Source organism: Marmota flaviventris, chromosome 17 (assembly GCF_047511675.1).
Source record: "Marmota flaviventris isolate mMarFla1 chromosome 17, mMarFla1.hap1, whole genome shotgun sequence".
Lineage (NCBI taxonomy): Eukaryota > Metazoa > Chordata > Mammalia > Rodentia > Sciuridae > Marmota > Marmota flaviventris.
The window spans coordinates 67659882-67681873 of record NC_092514.1 but is presented as its reverse complement, the minus strand read 5'-3'; the positions used below and the strand labels follow the sequence as shown (position 1 = coordinate 67681873).

The window sequence follows — 21992 nt, the reverse complement described above, 5'->3', positions numbered from 1 at the left end:
TGACAGAACCACCCTCACTTATTTTATTCAGATGAAAGCATAAAGCAATTATATACCCATGATTACATGTGACTTGTGTGATTATATACTTCTATATGAAATATATAAAGTATATAAAATACAATACTATATTTAATGGTGTATAGCATGCATACTATACACAATGTATAATTAAAATATATTTAATTATGCATGATATGTAACAATACTAATAATATGTGATAATTAACATGGTGATAGCTTAATAATATTAATTACATAACTTACACCCAATATATGATATATGAATTTTATAAAATTTATAATTAATAGTGTCCACAGTAATTATATATTTATATTGAAATTATATATTGCTGTATACATTATATGTTATAATTATATATGTATTATATACTACTAGGTATAATGTATAATTAACATACTAATACTATTATATATTACATGGGAATGTCTTATATGGTATATGTAATTAATCAAGTCACATTTAATTATGAATGTTTTCTGGGGTGTTTGAAAACTGTGGTAGTTTAATACTGCATCCTACCTAGTATTACCTATGCAGAACTTCACAGAGGGACAGAACAGGAGTCCCTGGTGGGAAGCAAGCGACTGAGACAGATGGACTCCGCCTCCCCCTGCCCTCTGAGCCACGAGGTCACCCATCGTCCACGCAGCCCTCTAGCCTCGGTTATTCTGAGGTCTTTGTCGTATTCCTTATTAGTGTCCTTCATTAAAGCAGCAGATGGACATTCGTGTCCACAAATAATCTGCACGAGCCATGATCCAGAGCTACCACAAATAAGGGTTTTGTTTCAACAGTCTCTAACTTGGCCCGCATTATCTGAAGACTCAGGCTGAAAGGTCCTCTTGTGTCTTTGCTCTCTCGTAACCAGAACAGCGTGAGGTCGCTGCTGCGGATTTCGGGCCTCTTTCCTTCCGCCTACTGGCTCGGGCAGGCGCTGGTGGACTGGCCGCTGTACTGCCTGTTTTTCCTTTTTATGTATTTAATGGATTACGTCTTGAACTCCCAAGAGACTGTATTTACGCTTGTGAATTATTTCATTCAAGTAAGTGACGATATCCATAAAGCAAATGGCATTTTTATTTAATTAGGGGATTTGAATATTCAAACTCTTTTATTGGTAGCATGTTGTCATAAATTCAGTGACTGTCAAATCCTGTGCCATAACAATGTTGTGGAGACGAAATGTCCTCCGAGATTGCATTTGTGTTTGATTTCACATTCCTGTTGATTTCAGATCCTGTGTGCTGTTGGGTATGCCATATCCCTTATCTTCTTGACATATGTGATTTCATTCACCTTTCGCAAGGGGAAAAAAAATAGTGGTATTTGGTCATTTTGCTTCTATGTTGTAAGTATGTTTCTTGTGAACACTTATATATTTAGCCTATGATTTGAATCAATATTTTAAATTTTACCCTCAGTAGAATAATAAATTAATATCGCAGTCTAAAATAGTTGACATTTTCCTCACATGTGGATTCTTTTCAAAATCTGCATCTTTCCCCCATCCCATTTCCATTCTTGTCTTTCTTTAAAGGTGACCAAATTGTTTCTAGAATTATAAGTTTTGAGCTAAAAGGAAGTCTGGAGACTATCTACATCTTTGTTTTACTGCAAAACAAGAAAATCCAAAGCCCTTCACAAACTTAAGCAATTACACATTCCACTACTAGCATAGTTAAAACTAGAATGTACTTTCTCCAAACTGCCTAAGAAAAAATTAATTCCACAAAACCACACTTCTTTTGTCTAAATTAGGAGGGAAACTTTGTGTAACATGTGAGTAATATAATTTTCTGTGACTTCAGGATACAAAAAGTAACTTATTACTTCAATAAGTACCTACTGACTTCCACCAAAGTGTGTCACAAATGAAGACTAATAATAGGGAAAAAAAGAGATATTAAATATATAAGTTTCATCCTGAAAGAGTTCTCAGAGGAAAGGCAGATAATAAATAGCCACTTATTAAAACTGGGTGGTAAGAAAAGATTGCCTGCAGAGTTATATTCTATCTTAAAAGTCTGTTACACAATGGAGTGATAAGATGCTTGTAGAAACCAGAGAAGGGTGTTACCTATGAAAATGAAAGCAGAGATTTTCTTTAGAAAGTGAAACCTAGCTGGGCATGTTAGCACACCTCTGTAATCCCAGTGGCTCAAGAGGCTGAGGCAGGAGGATCACAAGTTTGAGGCCAGCCTCAGCAACTTAGTGAGGCCCTAAGCAACTTAGCAAGATGCCATCTCAAAATAAAATAAATAAATAAATAAAAAGGTCTGGGGATGTGGCTCAGTGGTTAAGTGACCCTGAGATCAAATTCTCAGTCCTCCCCACCCCCCAAATAAGAAAGTGAAACCTCAAGAAGAGCAAGATTTCAACACATAGAGGGAAGCACAGAGATGCCTGTAGTGGATAATGGGTGAGCAGGCCTGCAGGAGAGAAGCCAAGCTTGTCCTAGGAATGGCTCACCATCTGTGAGGCTGTGCATGGAATCAAGTTGGAGGACAGGGGGTCCTCATCATGGTGTATCAATTTGCACATGGCTAGCCTTAAAGAATGTGCTCAGGAATTTATTCTCTAGGCTGTGAGAAGCCATGGGTGCCTTTAACACAAAGAAAAAGAAAAATATTCTCACAGCCACAAAAAATGATGATCTGTGAGACAAAGAAATCAGAAGCGCTAAAGGTTTGAGAAGCCCTTGCAAGGTTTTGGAGGAGACAGATCCAGGGCTTGGGATGTTCCTGTGACTTTCTCTTGTCCCTGAATTTTGTGTTTTACACGTTTGCCTAAGCCACTCCGGGTTGGTGAATGCTTACCTTTCCGAACTGAGAGAGTCGCCAGAAGTCTCCTTCCATTGTTGATGGTGTTGTTCCTGTAAAAATATCAATTTCAATTTTTCCCTATGTTTATTGCTCATTGACTGTTCTGAGTTTTATCCCAAAGAAGCACTATATGCCAACTTTTTATTGCTTTTCTGTAATGAAAATATTCTGCGCATTGGGTTCTAAGTTTATCCAGTCATATCTTATTCATGATGCTCTAGGCCCAAGGAATTTATTTATGTCACTCAAGAAAATGTTAATGGAGATGTGTGTTGATTTCAGTTTGGGTCATGAGGTTGGAGTTAAAATTCAGAATGCAATATCTTTAAGATGAGCTGCTCCTCGATTTGGAACATACATTGAGATTCAGAGAGATTAACAAGCATATTTGTGTTTTCCCCAGGTCACTGTATCCTCTGTGCTTATATGTGTGTTGGAAAACTCTGAAAGTGTTCCACTATTTTTCATCACTTTTTTAGTACCACAAGCCACACTGATTGGCTGTCTGTTCTTATATTTTCATGTGAGTAATGCCCCTGTCTGACCCAGTGTGAGAAACACATGACCAGCTATGAAGGCTGAGTCTGTGTTGGGGTTCTGCAACATGCAGATCATGCAGGAAGCTTAAAATTTTCCACCTCGTGGATTCCAGTGATTTTCTCTTTATGGGACAATGTGTTCCAACTGACCTGTAATAGAAAATGTGGCCCTGGTTAAGAGGCCAGGAGGAAGGGGATGAGTGTTGGAAAGAGAGCAGCCTTCACGGTCATTCTCTCAGGCATGCTCAGCTTTAGAAGCAAGTGAGTCAAGTGCCCCTAACCCTTGAGCCTTCAGGATTCTAGAGAAGCATCCAATATGAATACAGTCCCTTTTCCTCTGGCCAGCTGCTACAAAAAAAGGAGAGAGGAAGGTGCAAGAGTGAAGAGGTTCAGTGGGAAGGGAACAGAAGGGAAGGGATGCTATGAGAGAAACAGTGGGCATAGAAAGGCACAGTGTGGCCTCGGTCCTGGGAGGCTGGCTCAGATCCCCCGGATTCCCTCACCAGGCCATCAGGGATGGATACATTCTATTGCTTCAAACAAAAGCTCAGGGACCCTAGGAGGAAGGAGGTCAGGCCTCACTAGGCCATTTGGGATGGACACTTGCCTGACACTCCTTGGAAAATCCGAGAAAATGCTAGCAGGGCTGTTTGGGGGTGATTCAAATTGATGAGGATAAGATGCATGCAATGAAAAACTTCCTTTTTAACGGTTTTATTTCCTCTTGCAGCTTTTCACGTTTACTGTCTTCGATGATGAACAACATACTGGAGAACTATTTCTGGTCTTCCTAATTGTAAGAGCACACTCTTCCTTTGTAATTATTGTGCTTTTTACTGTACACAACAATCTCAGTTCTTAAACACATTCTGAAGTGTTCGTTTGTTTGTTTGTTTTTTAATTAAAGCAGAGATACAATATCTGTGGTCTATGGAGATTTAATGTTTATAAAATCTGGGAAAGTTATTTTACAAGGATGAACTGAGAAGATAATGTACTTCTAAATTTTGAGAACACCTCGATTGAAATGATGTAGCAATATCACATAATTGTAATTGTTTCTGGTGGTTTTGTAAATAAGATTGAAGATTAATATGATAGCATCCTGATTTACCTACTAGCTATTGGAAATTTGTAATGCTTTCCCTAAATACATTTGTGTAAAGTCCACTAACTCCTAGTTCATCGCTGATACTTAAACCATGATCTTTTTGTGTTTCTAATTGTTCTTTTCTCTCTTTATTTCCAGCCCTTCCTTCATGTTATCATTTTTCTTTTTATTCTCCGATGTCTGGAATGGAAATTTGAAAAGAAACCCATGGGAAAGGATCCCTTCTTTAGGTTGGAAGAAATCAAATGGATTCTTTTCTTTCATTGATCAATGTTTTAAGATATTTCTCTTGTATGTGAAGTAATCCATTCACAAAGACATGCCTTGTGCTAGGCTGGGATGGGGTAGGAACAACGTACCAGTACAAATAAAGAGACTTCAGATACCTAATCCAAAGATTGCAATCTAGGGCAGGAAACAGACCTGAAATATTAGATACAAAAATCTCCAGGCTGGGACTGGGGGCCCACATGGGGAATCCCAGCTACTGGGGATGCCAAGGCCACAGGCTTGTCAGTTTGAGGCCAGCTTGCGTAATTTAGCAAGACCGTGACTGTCTCAAAATTTAAAAGCAAATAAATAAAAAGGTCCATGGATATAGCTCAGTGGTAGAGCACACCTGGGTTTAATCTCCAGTACTGAGGGTGGGTGGAAGGCTCTATCCAACACTGTCCTGTGGAGCACCCGCAAAAAGGTAAATCTGGCTGGTTCCATTTAAGGAACAATTGATCTGAATAGATTGGTGGTTGGAGGAATGCTATGCATCCAGGGAGAGGAAATAGTGTGGCCAACAGGCCAACGACATGAGTTAGTGAGCAGTCAGATGGTGGACCACAGACTGGTTCAGGTATAGATGGGACTTAGTGGCAGTGACTTCTGTGAACCATTCAGCGATGCTACCGTGACCCTCTGTGTCTCCTGTACCATTTAGGTCTCATCTTTCACTAGTACAGAGAGTCAGAGAGTGACTGCCAACAGGGAAATCAAGGGAAGAGAAAGAGACCAGAAACAGGCGAGTTCTGAATGTGACAGGCCAGACTTAGGATGGCAAGAAAGAATAAACATGCATGGATTCCAAAGAAATGGCCAGGCTTCATGATGGACCAAGCATCTATTTTATATTTTCTGAACCAGTCCTGATTCCAAAGAATCTGGCTCATTTTCCCCATAAGAACATAATACCAACGTGTTGGGGTCTGAGCTAAAATTCTCAGAAAAATTGCTTCATGGAGCTATGATATAAAAATTCTTTGTCAGTTAATGGGCTTCAGTTACCCCTCTGAAATAGAAAAAACATATTATTTCTCTAGGTATGCAGAATGCAAGCTACCTGAGATGAGAGGGTTGCTCAGGGCAGTCCTGCTGTTAACAGAAGCAGGGAGCTTACAAAGGAGTAAGAAAGAGCTTACTGCACCGAAGGGAGGTGATGGTGGTTTGTTAACTGTGCAGCCTCCTCAAGCATAAGTTTGAAAGAATGCAGTGTTCTAAATACCAGGAGGGAGGCCAGAAGTCAATTGTTAATGGATGTGTTCAACTCTAGAATTTCTCCAAAAAGTGGTGATGTGTGTCAAAATCCAGAAGAACCCCAAGAGGAGGATGAAGATGTTCAGATGGAAAGACTGAGAACGGCTGATGCCTTGAATTCCACAGACTTTAATGAGGTAAAACATGTAAAGTGGCTCTTTCATCACATTATATGTACGTTTGGTGATGTATGCATCCACCAGTTCTCAAACCACTTGATTTTCTTTCAGCCTTACATGAGGATGGCTTCTTTAATAGGTTGTCGCCATTTTCCCATCTAATGGGCAGATGGAAAGTCAAGTTAGCCTTCTGTGTGTTTCTTAGAGTATATATGAAGCCAAGTGCAATTGAAATGAGGAAAGCCAGGAGAGGCTTTCAGAAACCCGAAGAAGCAATGCATGTCCCTACCTGTTGGAGAAAGTGCACAGTACAAAATTCAGAGTCAGATCCCAGCCAGGGCACGCAGTGTTGTCCTTTGAGGCTGAGACAATCAAGTGCTTTTCCAGTTCCCTTTGCTCCTGCTCCAAGGCGTCGGGCAGGCTGTATGAAATAATGTGCTCCGGAGTAGCAACTTTTGTAGGAGAGGAAAATGACACTGTCTCCTCTCCAAAAGTAAGTGCGAGTCTAGGAGAACGACCAATACGCACATCCCCTACTAGCAGAAAGACATCTCTGATGCCAGGCCTGGGCGGCAGAGGGTCAAAGCAACGGGGAGAGAGCTGATGCTGTTAGTGGAGAGAACAGAGGTCTGACACGATTCACTTGACCTTCACAGAAGCCAGTCATTGTCGCCAGCTGTCTACGCAAGGAGTACGCGGGAAAGAAGAAGCATTGCTTCTCTAAGAGGAAGAGCAAAGTAGCCACCAGGAATGTCTCATTCTGTGTCAGGAAAGGTTGGACACTTCCCCAGGGGTGGCTCCTTAGAGCTCCGAGGTTCCTGGGGAGAAGTGCTTAGGCACCATGTCTGAATTCACTTGCAGGTCGTGGAGGGTGGCCTCGACAGCTCTTTTCACATGTCTCACTCCTAAGTTAAATTAATTCGCTTGCCCCATGATTAGGGGCACAGTCACGTCTATGTTGAGCCTGTTCAAGGGACCCACTGGAGCCAGGATGTTGTTCTTGAATAAACACAGTTGGCTTCCTCATGGTCATTATTTTTCACAAGAGAACGGGCTGGGGAGGCTCCAGCATCTTCTGTAATCTCAACCAAGAGGTGGTCGATGGCCTCAATTTGTGTCATTGTCTCACAGTGGTTAGGATCACAGGAGGCAGACTCTGACACTCCTGGCTTCCAAGAGTGGCTCTGCCACTCCCCATCAATGTGACGTTGGGTACATAACCTCATTTTTGAGAGTTTTTGTCCCCAAATACATAAGAAGAGATTATGATAATTTCTCAGGATGGTTGTAACATTGAAATGAGATACTACCTACAAAACACACGGCAAATATTAGTCACATAGTGAGACTTTAGATTATTATTCTTAATTTTACCATTACAATTAAATCACATTGTCACCATTTTTTTTTTCCAGGTGAAGTTTTAGGGTTGTTAGGACACAACGGAGCTGGTAAAAGTACATCCATTAAGGTGATAACTGGAGACACTAAATCAACTGCTGGACAGGTAGGTGAATTATATGGGACATATGTCATCGAGTGGTGCTCAGAATAAGTTTGTAAGCTGTGACAATTTTATAAACAGCAAGATGCCACTCAGTCATTACATGATAGACCAATATGTAGAATGTAGTACATAGAAGAATATTTTAAACATTGGCACAGAGCTACACTCAAAACTGAAGCCCTGAAAGGGAGTAATTATCCATGATGTCAAAGGCAGTAAGAATTTTCTGCATCAGATCAGAAATCAAAAATCCATGAGCATCATCATCTTTCCAATATGTAATATTTTGATCTTGAGTTAAATTGCTTTAAGAAACCCCAAAAATATTTATTGGTTATCATCATTGTCCTTCACAAAGCACTTTGTTCCTGAAATATGTTTTTTTAATGAAAATATACTATTTCTTGGAATGTTTTTAGTGAATGGTGACAAATAAGCCACAGGGATGAGAAGTGGACTGGTACTTCAATTTCATTTACTGAAGTGGCCAGGCAAGCTCAGGTTTATCAAAGGGAGAGACATCATGGGATAGAAATAAAACTCTTCTCTGAGATTCTCTGGCAGAATCTTGAAAACTCCTTTGAGAAAGTATGTCCAGGGGGAGCACAGGACCAAATATAAAGGAGGAGGTCTGTGGAATTGCTCCATGGAAAGGGGTGGGTGGTCAAGCCCAGAGGGAACGCACAGCCAGGAGTACTACTGACAAGTAGCCTACTAAGAGGAGAGAGCACAGGTGTTCGCCAGCCTCAGATGCCACCGCCACTGCCTAGTGAGAGCAGGTGTTCACCAAGGGGACCTTTGAGTAAACGTTGGTGAGTCAGCAAACCCTAACTGGACTCCCTGCTTCTGTAGTGACGGCCCTTCACCTCAGTCACCACCTGGACCCTAAGTCAACATTTAATTTCTTATTAAGCATGCGAAAAAAGGAGACATAACTGCTCCTTGATTATATTGGGACAAAATGTTTTAAAACCCAAGTAAGGTCTGAAAAACAGTCAGCCATTGGCACGTCCAGAAATGAGCTGAATGGGATCAACCAGCGGGATGTTCTCGGCCATGTCATTCTCTTGCTAACCTTGCTCTGGGACTGGCAAGTCACCTCCCCCTTGTCTTATGGGTGGTGGCAGGAGTGGACTGCCATGTCCTTCTGCTACACCTCTGTCCCTCTCCCCTTGCTCGCTCTGCTGCAAGACTGCTGCCTCTGCCTCGGGTCCAAGAAAAACTTCATGCCTTCATGGGACTTTGCTCTCAGCCTTTGCTCTGCTTCAGATCCCCTGGCCCCAGCCTCGTCCGTGACTGGCACCTTCTCTTCTGCTGAAATGACCCCTTCAGCAGACAGGTTCCCTGAACATCCACACCAAAATCCCTTCCCCTGTTCTTCTCCACCCAGGCTTATAAATGTCCACCCCAGCACCCCTTCTGGCCCATCTTGGCTCTGTCCACTCATTTCTCCATTCCCTGATCCACTCGATAGACTGAAAACTCCAAACCACATGGCACTGATTACCCCGCCGTCCATTGTCCTGGTGGGCAGCACAGCATTCATCATGTAGGAGGCACCGAGAGACATTTCATCCATGAGCAAAGCTAAAGAGTGGGTCATTAAATTAAGGGGCCTTATTCAGTCAGTGTTGAAAACATTGGCCATCACTGGGGACCACGATGGCAGGGCGACCACACTTGTGGGATCCTTGGTGTTCAACTCGGATTACAACGCTGGCTGCACACGTTGATTTACAGGCACTGACCCTGACAAGCTTTCTCCCATGCACATGATCACAGATCATCAAACTCCAGGTGGCCCTGCAGCCTACCTAAGTTGGTGAAGAGAAGGCTGCGCTGGAGGGACTCCGAGAAGTACCGCCGAATGTAGGCTCTGAGTCAGACCCTTTATGCACAGGTGCTACTCCAAGGGAGCAGTGGAGGGGATGCCCCTGGGTTCCTGGGGTACTGTCCTCAGGAGAATGTGCTGTGGCCCAACCTGACCGTGAGGGAGCACCTGGAGGTGTTTGCCACCGTGAAGGGGCTGAGCAGAGGTGATGCTGAGCTCGCCATTGCACGGTACACGAGGCGCCTGCAGCTTCTGTGTCAGGGAGGGGAGAAGACTGGAGTGACAGCATCCACGGGAAACTCAGCACCGGGGGTGTAAACACCCACCCAGGTCGTGCTGGGTGGATGCCCATCTGGAAACTGGTTTACTCAGATTGATAAACATTGTTTTTTCTCTCTCTTATTAAACAAGGAGAGAAAATTCATTAGTAAACTTTATCAAAAAGACTGCAGTTTAAACGATGGAACAATAATTTGGATATCTTTCAAAAAAGCACTGTCTTTGTGGGTGGGGATCCGACCAGAGGGTGATATGCACTCCCCTCCCCCACCACTTGGCCTCTGAGCTCTGCTCCCCACCCTGGCCCTCCCAGCTTCCCCTCCCCTCAGCTGGCCTTGGGGAGCAGACTGAGGCTCTGCTGGGTTCCTTCAGGTTGGTGGATGCGTTCAAGCTGCAGGATCAGCTGAAGGTTGCCGTGAAGACCTTGTCAGCCGGAATAAAGAGAAAGGTATGGGACAGGGCTCAGGTGGCTCTGTGCGCCCTGCAGACAGGTGCAGGACAGACTGCCCCTCTCGTTCCAGCTGTGCTTCATGCTGAGCATCCTGGGGAGCCCGTCAGTGATACTTCTGGATGAGCCATCCACCGGAATGGACCCAGAGGGGCAGCAGCAGATGTGGTGAGGAGCATTACCCCCCATGGGGGCTGGTACAGACCACCTGGCAGGGAGTGTGTGAACTGTTTTTCTCCTTTACAAATTGTCTCTTAAATTGTTCAATGTAAATATCTATATCTATATCTGTAGATCTATCTACACGCACACACACACACACACACACACACATATCAATTTCCTTAGTAAAACCAATATTTGACAAAAAAAAGTTTCCCTGATAACATTTCACAATCATTTTTCATTGAAGGAAGAATAAGCATCAATAGGGCTTGAAGGAGCTCACTCTGGGTACTACCGTGGCTCAGTACCTGGCTTAGGTTAGTATGGACGTTTCTGTACCACTCCCGTGGTGGTACCCAGAACTTGTGTGAGAACAGTAGTCCTCCTTACATTGGGACTGTTCATCTTGTTGTGTCTATTTACTGTGCGTGTATTTTCTTCCCACCAGGTCGGGACCACACTGTTGATGATTGTGTCCTTCTGTTCTCCACGCAGCCTTTCTTCCTGAGCATTTCTCTCTCAATGCAGCCTTGTCATAACAACGCTCTCTGTAAACGCCCCTCTCCAACGCACCTTCTGCACCTTCCGGCTCAGCAGCTCTCACCTGGCTCGCCCTTGCCCATCCTCCCTGTCTTCTTGAGTCCTCCCTTGCTTAATCTCTTGTGCTAACTATTCCCATTCAGGCCCAGTGAAGATTTCTTTTTTTTTTTTCTATCTATTTATGACTAATAAAAAAAAGATTTGCTAAATTACAAATACTCTCCTGACAATACAGGCAGGCAATCCAGGCCATCATTAGGAACACAGAGAGGGGCGCCATCTTGACCACCCATTACATGGCGGAGGCAGAGGCAGTGTGTGATCGCGTGGCCATCATGGTGTCTGGAAGGCTGAGGTGAGAGCCTGTCATGAGGCCACAGGTGACCCACGAGGTGCATGTCTGGAGGTTTTTCCTGTGGACTGGGAGAGATCACTATGCGGCTGCACCTAGGCTTAACATGAGGACCTTGGGATTGGCCAGCAGCAAACCAAGGGTCTTAAACATTGCACCATACGCCTTTTCTTCCTTCCTCTTATGACTTCATGCTCCTCTGACCTCTAGGTGTATTGGCTCCATCCAACACCTAAAAAGCAAATTTGGCAAAGATTACCTGTTGGAGATGAAGGTGAAGACCCTCACACAGGTGGAGGCCCTCCATGCAGAAATCCTGAGGCTTTTCCCCCAGGCTGCTCGGCAGGAAAGGTAAAGATGGTTCCAAATGTCCTCTTTGCCCTGTTAGTTACATCGATTTGTAAAGGAAATGTCAAAGAAAGATTATTCACTGGACACTGTAGGAAGTAAGTCAGAGAAGGGAGAGGTGGTGTAAAAGCCTCGGCCACGTGTGCCAGGTACTATCCACGTCTCTGGTCATCTTCTTGAATCCTTGCAGAGATTTTCAAAGTAGATACTGTTATTCCAAAGAAAAGGAGATAATTTCAAAAGTTTTGTGAGAGTCTGGTGTTTCATAGATGAATTATTATCTGTATAAAGAGGGAAAAAATTGATGGGGAGACAGATTAGGTGCCATGACTAAGCTAATAAGTGACACAACCAGGATGTCAATCTAATCGTTTTGTTTCAAAGCTATTAATACTTTGAATTTTATATGGATTTGCATAATGGTACCATTCTGATGAAAATTAATATAGCCAAAGTCAAGGATTAACTTTAGGGTCGTTTTTCACACTTCAAATTTCCTGAAGAGGAGAAATTATCTAGGAGTTAGGAGAGAAAAAGGAAAATGAAAAGGAGTAAGTCATAATGACAAGGCAGAAAAATATGTTTCTACAGTGGAGTATAAATATAAAAGTAATGCTATAACTCAATGTGTGCCTGTGACTGCGTGGAACTCTATCACACAGGTTCAGGGAATGAATCAAAAAGATGAGGATAGATACCCTATAACCATATGAAATGCTATCCTACCAAATAAAATCTAAATATAAGATTTTCAAATGCTAGAGAGACAAACATTTATCTGAAAAATAGAGTATTTAAAATTACTATTGCTGGCATTATTTACAGAAATCCTGATCTCCCAATCAGAAGCTCAATGATATTACTGTACAGTAGGAGGACAGTGTGAGCCTGGTGGGGGAGAAGAGGTGTGGAGGTCCTGCAAGATACACCTAGATTTTACCCTTGTTGGGGAACTTGAAGAGTTGACAGTTTCAGAATGTAATTTAAGGAGGAAGCCAAGGATCAGGTGTTCAGCTTAGAAAGTTAGGTGGGAGGAGATTCTGCACAGTCTTGGAAGAACATCTGCTCCGTACATGCTCACTTCCGTGCAAGACGCCAAGGACACAGATCTGCCTTACTCTCCCTCCCTGCAGCTATTCCTCTTGGGGAACCACCCCACTTCTGGTTAGAGATTCACCCTAGACTTTTCATTCACACCAAGCACACTCTACTGAAATAAAGACCCAGATATCAAACGACAGTAATCAAAACACTGTGATACGAATATAAAGACAGAAGTACAGACCAATGGGAGAGAACAGAGAGCCCAGAAAGAGATCCATGCCAATATGGTCAGTTGGGCCTCAACAAAGGGGCCAGAAATACACAGTGGGAAAAGGACAGTCTCTTCATCAAATAGTTTTGGGGAAACTAGATATTCACGTGCAGAAGAATAGAATTGGACCCCATTTTGCACCATACATGAAAATCAATTAAAAGTGGATTAAAGACTTAAGCCTAAGACATAAAACTATAAAATTCCTAGAAAAAAAATGTAAGTGAAAACCCTGTGATATTGGTCTTGGGGATGTGTTCATGGATAGGACACCAGAAGTGTTGGCAACGAAAGCAAAAATAAACAAGTGGGGTTTCCACGAACTAAAAAGATCCTGTACATCCAAGGAAATAATCCACCGTGAAAAGGCAGCCCGCAGGGCGGAGGACTATTTGCAAACTATGTATCTGATTGATAAGGGGTTAGCATCCAAAATCTATAAGAAAGTCCTATACTGGAATAACAAAATAATAACAATCTGATTTTAATGACTCAAACGGACCTTTCTCCAAAGACGACGCACAACATGTATATGAAAAAAGCATTCAGTGTCACTTATAATTTGGGAAATGCTAATCAAAATCACAATGAGAGGTCACCTCACACCTGTTGGAATACTTACTATTGAAACAAAAAAAAAGGCAACTATTGGCAAAGATGTGGAAAAATTGGAACACTTGCACACTGTTGGTGCAAATGCAAAATGGAACAGCCACTATGAAAAACAGTATGGAGGTTCTTCCAAAAAGAAAGAAAGGCAGGGGGAGTGAGAGAGAGAGGGGAAGTGGGGGAGGAGGGAGGAAAGAAAGAAGGAAGGAAGGAGAGAGAGAGAGAGAGAGAGAGAGAGAGAGAGAGCTACCATAATCATATAACCCAACAATCTCACTTTGAGGTATATATACACAAAAAATAAAATCAAGATCTCAAAAAAAGATCTGAACTCCCATGTTCATTGAAGTAGCGCTGTTTATTTTTAAATTTGTTTATTTATTCTTTTTAGTTATATGTGACAGTAGAATGTATTTTGACATATTACACATATATGGAGTGCAACTCCCCATTCTTGTGGTTGTGCATGATGTGGAGTTTCACTGGTTGTGTATCCATATATGAACATAGGAAAGTTATGTCCAATTCATTCTCTGTCTTTCCTAATCCCATCTCTGCTCCCTTCCCTTCATTCCCCTTTGTCTAATCTAAGACCTTCTATTCTCCCCTCCTCCTGATTGTATGTTAGCATCCACATATCAGAGATGGCTTATTTGGGGGGATTGGCTTATTTCACTTAGCATGATAGTATCCAGTTCCATCCATTTACCAGCAAAATCCACAATTTCATTCTTCTTTATGGCTGAGAAATGTTCCATTGTATATACATATCACATTTTCTTTATCCATTCATCTATTGAAGAGCACCTGGGTTAGTTCCATAGCTTAGCTATTGTGAATTGAGCTGCTATCAATATTGATGTGGCTGCATCACTCTAATTTAGCCCGAGGCCAGCATAGGCTTCATAAGTGAAGGTTTGACTTCCTGAGAAATCCAAAAGGGAGTTTGAATTAAAGAGACAGACTCTAATTATCTTTAAACCAGCTCCAGGATGGTTTCCTGTACCCCCAGCCTCAAGCTACCTATTAGAGTAGGGAGATTTACTGAAGAGGCCAGTGAGAAAGAGAGAACACGCCAAGGAGTGGACTTCTATTGGGGAACAAAAAATTCTGGGGAAAATCTCATCCAATGAAGAATAAGGGGGGGCAGTGTCCCAAGGTCAGGTGAGATGATTGGTTCTTCAGGGGTTGTAGCCAGGCACGCCTCCACATGGACAAGCCCTCGGAACCCAGAAATGTGGGGAAAGCTCTGGACACAGATGTGTCTAAGTGCCTCTCGCCCAGCCAGGGAGATAACTTGAATCACGTGTGAAGATGGCCTCCTACACTCGAATATGCTAACTTTAAGTCCATTGGGGATATGCTGAGGAGTGAGATAACTGGGTCAAATGGTGGTTCCATTCCAAGTTTTCTGAGGAATCTCCATACTTTTTCCAGAGTGGTTGCACTGAAGCAGCACTGTTTTTGAATAGCTAAGACATGAGAACAACATATATGTCCACTAACAGATGAACGGATTCTTAAAAAAACTGTTATATTTTATACCTACAATGGAATACTATTCCACTTTTAAAAAGAAGGAAATTCTGCAATATATAACAACATGGATGAACCTTGAGGACTTTCTGCTAAATGAAATAAGCCAGTCACATAAAGACAAATACTGCATGATTCCACTTATGAGATAGCTAAAATAGTCAAGTTTATAAAATCCCAAAGTAGAAGGGTTGTTTCCAGGGACAGAGCTGGTAGGGGAATGAGGAGCTGCTAGTTACAGAAATAAATTTTCAGTTAAATAAGATGAAGAAACTCTAAAGATCAGCTGTTCAACCTGATACCATCTGATATGACATTAAACATTTTTTTTTTTTTGGCACTAGGGATTGAAACCAGAGATACTTTACCACTGAGCTACCTCCCAAATTCTTTTTGTTTTGTTTTATTTTAAGGCAGGGTCTCAACATTAAGCATTCTTAACCATGTTTATAAAAGGTAGAAAGACCAGAGCAATGTTGACAGGTAGTTGACACTCGCCTTGGGTGGTCTCTCCTCTCTTCTCAGGTACTCTTCTTTGATGGTTTATAAGTTACCAGTGGAGGACGTGCAACCCTTAGCCCAGGCTTTCTTCAAATTAGAGAAGCGTAAGTACCGTGACTTTGAAATAAGACCCTGAAAAGAAGATATCTCTGAATTACATACAATCTATCCCTGTGAAAAATGAAATGTGACCTAATGCATTAAATTTAAAAATTGAAATCTCAAATTGAATTTTAGGAGCACCAGAATCATAGGCATTTTGAGTCTGTGTGTGGCAGAGAATGTTGGAAGTGATTTTTATCTTTGCTTTGAGGGGCTTTCTTTCCATGTGGTTTTGCATATATACTGGCACAACCTAAGTCCAAACTTAATTATTTGTACATTTAAAGAAAATGCTTTCTATTGGAACATGCCTATATACTCAAAATTCAATTTTCTATCAGTTGGCATATTGTTTTATTGCCTTGGGCAGTATATGAAGAAACTGGCTCCGTCTGGCCACTGAAACAATCTTCTTGGGTCTATTGCACTTCATCTGACCACACCCCATGTGTTATTAGAGGGTCAGGTTCTCCTTGCCATTTTAGCCCTTGCACTCTGCAACCTGGAGTGGTGCTGGTTAGAACTCCACTCTGTACTGTTTTAATTGTCACTGCTCTGTGATATCTTCACACAGTTGTCACCTGCCCTAAGGAAGAGAATTCGATCCCCTGTGACTCCTGTTGATAGCATCTGCCTGCATTCATGCTGACAATCCTCTTTCCATTCTCTGAGCTGAGCACCCAACCTTCCAAGCCATGTAGTCATTTCCTGCACTCCCTAGATTGGCACCAATCCCAGTACACCTCTCAAACTTGAACCAGCATATTTTCATTCTGCTGGGCTCCTATCCAAACTCTAACTGCCCTTCACCATCTATTTTGGTCAACAAGAAGGGTTTTCAATCTAACTAAGAGGTCGCTGCAGTGGCTTTTAGAAAGAGCCCCCTGTACACAGCCACTCCCTAGGAAACCTCAGATATTCTGTATAATCAGAGGCGACCTTTTTCAAAATGTGTCTTCTTTCCGCATCTTCCTGTGTTGGATGAGCAAAAACACCGGCTCCCATGCCGGGAAGAAAGCCTTATCAGCCTCATGTGCTCCCTTAAATCCAGATTTCAAAAACTGCACAGCCTATAAGCCTAACAAGAGCCATTATTTCCCCCAAAATATAAGTAAACTTCTCAGTTTGTTTTTAACTGGATGATGTGTTTAAGTCATGAATAAATATTATCTTCACCAAAAATTGAAATTGTCAAAAAAAAAAAAAAACGTATTATATGTACTACACGTTGACTTACGAGACCATCTGGATATAAAGATACATGATCCGCTAATGTTTGTCCATCCTCCCACAGTCAAACAGAGCTTCCACCTGGAGGAGTACAGCCTCTCCCAGTCCACCCTGGAGCAGGTGGGTCCCATTCCGGGATTTGCACCATCTGTGGAACCTGAGTGTGTGAGATGTGCCTGCTCTGCCTCCTCAGAGCCGCAGGAGGCAGAGTGACAGGTGCCTCTCTGGGCTCGCCCCTCCCTTTCAGGTTTTCCTGGAGCTCTCCAAGGAGCAGGAGCTGGATGTTTTTGATGATGAACTTGATCCTTCAGTGAACTGGAAGCTTCTCCCACAGGAAGAACCTTAGGCCACGAGTACTCTGTGTTCCCGTGGAAGCCTGTGGTTGCTTTTTAAAGACATTTATTTTGGTAGCATCAATGTCATATTCATAGAAACCACATTATAAACACTGAGATGGCTCTTCGTGTAGAGAGAGGAGCGGCCAGCTTAGCTGCAGGGACATGGTGGATGGCCTGTCTGAGCCGCCTCCTGCCCCAGCCTCTGCACCCCCGAAGGCTGCTCTGGCTCCATTTTTCTGTAGAATGCTAAATAAATACGGTTACTTTTATACAACTAAGTTTCTAAGTATGATAAACAGACTTCCTTTCATATATTTGAGTCAAAAATCTTAAAACACACTTTTCTAACTCAGAGTAAGTATTCCATATATTTACTCTCTGAATATTTATGACACTTTAAAAAACTGATATCATCATAAAAATTTACTTTTTGAAGTAGATTTCAGTATGTTTGTTATGGCTTAAAGTCACACAGCATCATTCATCATAGTATCTGATATCAATGTACTTAATACACCCATTGGCAGCACTACGACCCAGACACACTCTGCCAAACCAAACACCTGCCATTAGGAATAGATGGCACTTTTTATTTCTGTAAACCAACCAAGTCCCATTTTCATGGTATTTTCACATATAGGCTGCTGAGAGCCATAGCCAAGTAGGAATGACACATGGCATTTTTGGTTGAAAGGTGATGCCAGCAAGCCATTGAGATGATAATGATTATGTTAAGAAGTGCATTCAATTGGAGATTAGACCCCTGCTGTCTGCTGGCCTGCTACTTTGGAGCTCTCCTGGATTGGGGAAGTGCCTTAGGAGGGAATTCCGGAGGAGGGATTTCCTGTTGGTGTAGTGTGTCCCGGGAGAAGGCCACATGCGTGGCATTCACGGGAGTTTTGGAAATAAAGTTTGTTCCTACTTGAGTGGCTCATGATTTTGTGCCCAGCCAGACTGTGGCAATAGGCCTCAGAGGTACCTGGATTATAATTGATCTTCCATGAATATTTGTCATTCAATTTCAGAAAGCTGATAAATGTAATAACAGAGCAAGTGATCAAGTAGGTTAAAATGAAAAATAAATATCATATATATATTTTGAAATGTATTTATTATTTTGTGTACTTCATGTGATTTTTCTCTCTTGACTCAGTGGTCTGCTATTTACAAATTTCATTGAAATCCTATTAAAATAATTTCTAATGCTGATGATGAACTGGTAACGGGGTAGATACTGGATGTAATCACTTTAGAGTATTCTGCTATACCGGAACTTAGACTAGTGCTTTGGCTATTGGCCTCATTATTATCCCTCATCTTTCAAATATATTGATTACAAACCAATTCTAATTACCCTCTGTGACTACCCCCAATTCATGTATAAAACAGACAATTAACAGAGAGGTTTCATATTTCTATTTTGGGGGCTTAAGTTTACCTCTCTGGTTTATTTTCTGTTACACAGAAAGATGTAGCTTGGAATCCCTCTTTGGAGACATGTTTAGGAGTCAATTCCACCTCACTCCATGGAGTGATTCATTGTTAGTACTGAGGATTGCTTACTCTGCATATATTACCATGCTAGAGAGGACGTGGTTTTTACACCAATGGGGCTTTCATCAAGAGTATGAAAAAATTTATGTCATAATTCATTTTTTTTCTTGAATAAACCATACATTTCTTTGTTAGAATATTCTTGGAAAAGGTACTTAATTAAGTACTTAAGGCAGCAATATATTTTGGAGTAAGTCTCTTGATAAGATGGGTGACTCAGGGGACCCTGGGAATTAAAAACTCCTCTGTGATTTATTTCCTCCCCCTCCCCCATGTGTGGGTTCAAATTGCTCTTGAACTCACCTGAAAAATTTATGATGCCTTCTACTCTCTACACTTCTCCTCAAAGCAGTGGTTCTCCAAGTGTAATCTATGTACCAATGTCATCACCATATAGGAAAACTTGCTGGAAATGCCAATTCTAGAGGTTCATTTCAATCCTCTTGAGCTAGTAACTCTGGAGGTAAAACCCAGCCATCTGCCTTCAACAAGCCTTCCATATAATTCTGATTCGTGTGATATTTGAGAACCACTAGATTCTTTGTCCCCCTCCCCAACCCTTTTAGGACTAACAAGTAAAAATGCAGTATGTTTTGATTAGTACAACTGTCTTCAATTTGTTAAGAACAAAGAATGGCTCAGGTGCACTGAGAAGGTTGAATCCCACCTACCATATCATTAGAAAGACCTATAAACAATTATTAAAAATGAGAGCCATGTATCTATCTTTAGGTGTCAATAAAAATTAAAAGGCAATAATATTTTATGTGATATCAAAATCATGATAGACATAAGCTTCAGTCATTTATTCATTTGATTTTTCAAAATGTAATCATTGGTGGCTAAAATGTCTCCTCCACTGTACTGTCGCTTTTCAGGGTAGGCACCATGTTTGTCTTCGTGGTCTCAGTTGCCAGGGCATGACGGATGCTCAGTAAATGGTCAAGTCAGTATCCAATACAGTGCAGAAAAACTGAAAGGGCAAGTGAGAGACAAACACAGTGAAACCGTCCTTACTTTAAAATAAGCTACATGGCTAAAAATGACCTGAATGTTGTGTGACCCAAGGTCTATGGATAATTGAACCATGGCGACTGATCCTTCTAGTTAGAATCTGTAAGTTTCCGAGCTCCAGAAAAAAAAAAAAAAAAAAAACAGGAGAATTCAATTTCAAGTAGAAAATTCAGCAAATCAGATGATAGAACAAAGTTGACATGAGCAGTTCACTTTTCTCAAGAGATGGACCATGTGATGTACCATGGATGGGACTTAATGATTTTTTTCAATAGATGTATACTATGACCCCCTTACGTGTCAAGTATTGACACAGCCACAAGAATGTGAAAATAAGACATTATCCAGAAGCTAGAGTTTCAAGAATGATGTTGTACAGAAGGCTAGGAAAGAGAACTCTTTAGTGAAGGATCTTTCATGGGCATTCTTAAATCAAAAAGATGATTATTACCACTTTACAGGTGCAGAATCTGTGTCATAAAGAGTTCGAGTACTTCGTCTAGGATCACATAGTTGGCAGAGCTGGAATTTGAATCTAAGTTTGCCTGACTCCAAAGCTTCTTGATAATTCCTGTGCATACAGAATGAAAACAGAATATGGTAAACGCATTGCCAACACAATCTCACAAGACCGAAGTGAGAGCAAAGCAGACGTTGGGCTCTTAACTCTTCCTGGTTGTTAATATAAAGCTCAAAGCAGAGAAAAGTTCAAGGGAAAGTTTCCTTGAACCTGAGTTGTAAAAGGTGGGTTACGATATGGCAAGTGGCTGCAGAGGCCAACAAGAGGGGCAAGGCAGAGTGGGAAAGAGGTGGAGTGACAGAGGGCAGGAAACCACTTCATCCAGTCCCCATTCTGACTTGGAGACGGGCAAGACCAACTCACCATGAGATGATTGTCTCAACCTAGAGAACTGGGCCAGAGGAAGAGAGAGGGGGAAACCAAAAAGTTCCCAGAGCTACTTATTTTCAGACCTGTGCCCTGAACCAAAGGTCTCTTGGCCAATGTTTGCACAATAGCCAGATCCATGACTAGTGGCCATCCAGTATCAGATTTGACTGGATTCTTTTTGCAAAATGTGAACAACAGCTGCTGAGCTCTTCAGTTGCAGCTGTCTAAGCAAGGACACATCCAAGTCGTGCTTGTTGAAAACTCTATGGATTCCTGTGTGGAGGGCTATTTCCTCTGCTTTTTCTCAAGAGAGTTTTTGAATAGCTGAGATGTTTAAAAACAACACTGGGAGAACGCTATGTCTGTGTGGACACGAACTTCTGAAATTCTATGCTGCACATCCACTATTCAAAAATAGGAAGGAAGATTTCATTGTTGTTGTTGTTGTTGGTCCAAAAGTTCAAGAGCCTGGCTCCTTTAAGAAATCCCAACAGGACAGGAAAAGAGAATTGGTGAAGAATTCAGAGACAGGGAAAAGTGAGCACTGGGAGGAGTGGGGTGGAGCCAAGGGGTGCCCTGCTAGAGAGGGAAGGGGTGGACCCGCCACCATTTTGTATCATAATGAAAACTTGCTGGAGCTCCAGAAGGACAACAATGTAAGAAGTTTGGATAAAAGGAAGCAAAGAACGTCTGATAAGTGATTGGATCCTTTAAGACTATAGAATGAATTGGGCATATGTATGAATACGTGACCCATGCAACTCCACATATGTGCAACCACAAGAATGTGATCCTAATGGGAATGGGTTGCACTCCATGTATATATAATATGTCAAAATACATCCTTAAAAATAAAGAAGACTACTTAGCAATTAGCACAAATATCCCTAGTCAAGGTAGAACTATGATAGCCTTATTTCTTCCCTCAAAACCACACTACAAGTTACTTCTGAAGACCAGAACTTCAATAATAATGCTTATTCTATTTTTACTTCTGTTAAACCAGGCAAACTAATTGTATGCTCTTAAAGTTTCCAGATGACAAATTGACCAGGGCTGTGGTAACAAATGACTATAGAATTAATCATCTGACAGTTCTCTTATGCAAGGAAGGAGATGGATTCTTAGCCCCCTTCCATAACATATCCATGTTGCATTTGGGATTTTGATGCTCCTAAGTCATATTAGCTATCTTTTCCCTCAGAGCATCTAATTACAATTTTAAATTAAAATACAAGCAGAGTGTGTTCTAGTGGATATTGAAACTCTAACCTTTACCTCCACTGGGGTTCAA

At 41.7% G+C, this 21992-nt stretch overlaps 1 protein-coding gene and 1 long non-coding RNA gene across 2 annotated transcripts in view; one reads left to right on the top strand and one right to left on the bottom strand.

The window, feature by feature from the left end:
* Abca8 (ATP binding cassette subfamily A member 8) overlaps window positions 1-18337 on the top strand; it is a 58929-nt gene extending 40592 nt beyond the window's left edge. The window contains 16 exon segments of the mRNA XM_071604038.1: window positions 894-1067; window positions 1260-1373; window positions 3251-3370; window positions 4117-4182; window positions 4636-4727; window positions 6038-6158; window positions 6797-6914; window positions 7556-7647; window positions 9548-9708; window positions 10130-10205; window positions 10279-10373; window positions 11146-11265; window positions 11473-11613; window positions 15596-15675; window positions 16968-17023; window positions 17151-18337. Coding sequence (XP_071460139.1) covers window positions 894-1067; window positions 1260-1373; window positions 3251-3370; window positions 4117-4182; window positions 4636-4727; window positions 6038-6158; window positions 6797-6914; window positions 7556-7647; window positions 9548-9708; window positions 10130-10205; window positions 10279-10373; window positions 11146-11265; window positions 11473-11613; window positions 15596-15675; window positions 16968-17023; window positions 17151-17249 — 1725 coding nt within the window. The 3' untranslated portion in view covers window positions 17250-18337.
* Window positions 18338-19669: 1332 nt separating this feature from the next.
* Window positions 19670-20727, bottom strand: LOC139702434 (uncharacterized). The gene is made up of 3 exons (XR_011705047.1): window positions 20693-20727; window positions 20261-20380; window positions 19670-19768 (listed from the first exon to the last, which is right to left on the bottom strand). It is a non-coding gene; the product is annotated as an uncharacterized lncRNA (long non-coding RNA).
* Window positions 20728-21992: the final 1265 nt, after the last annotated feature.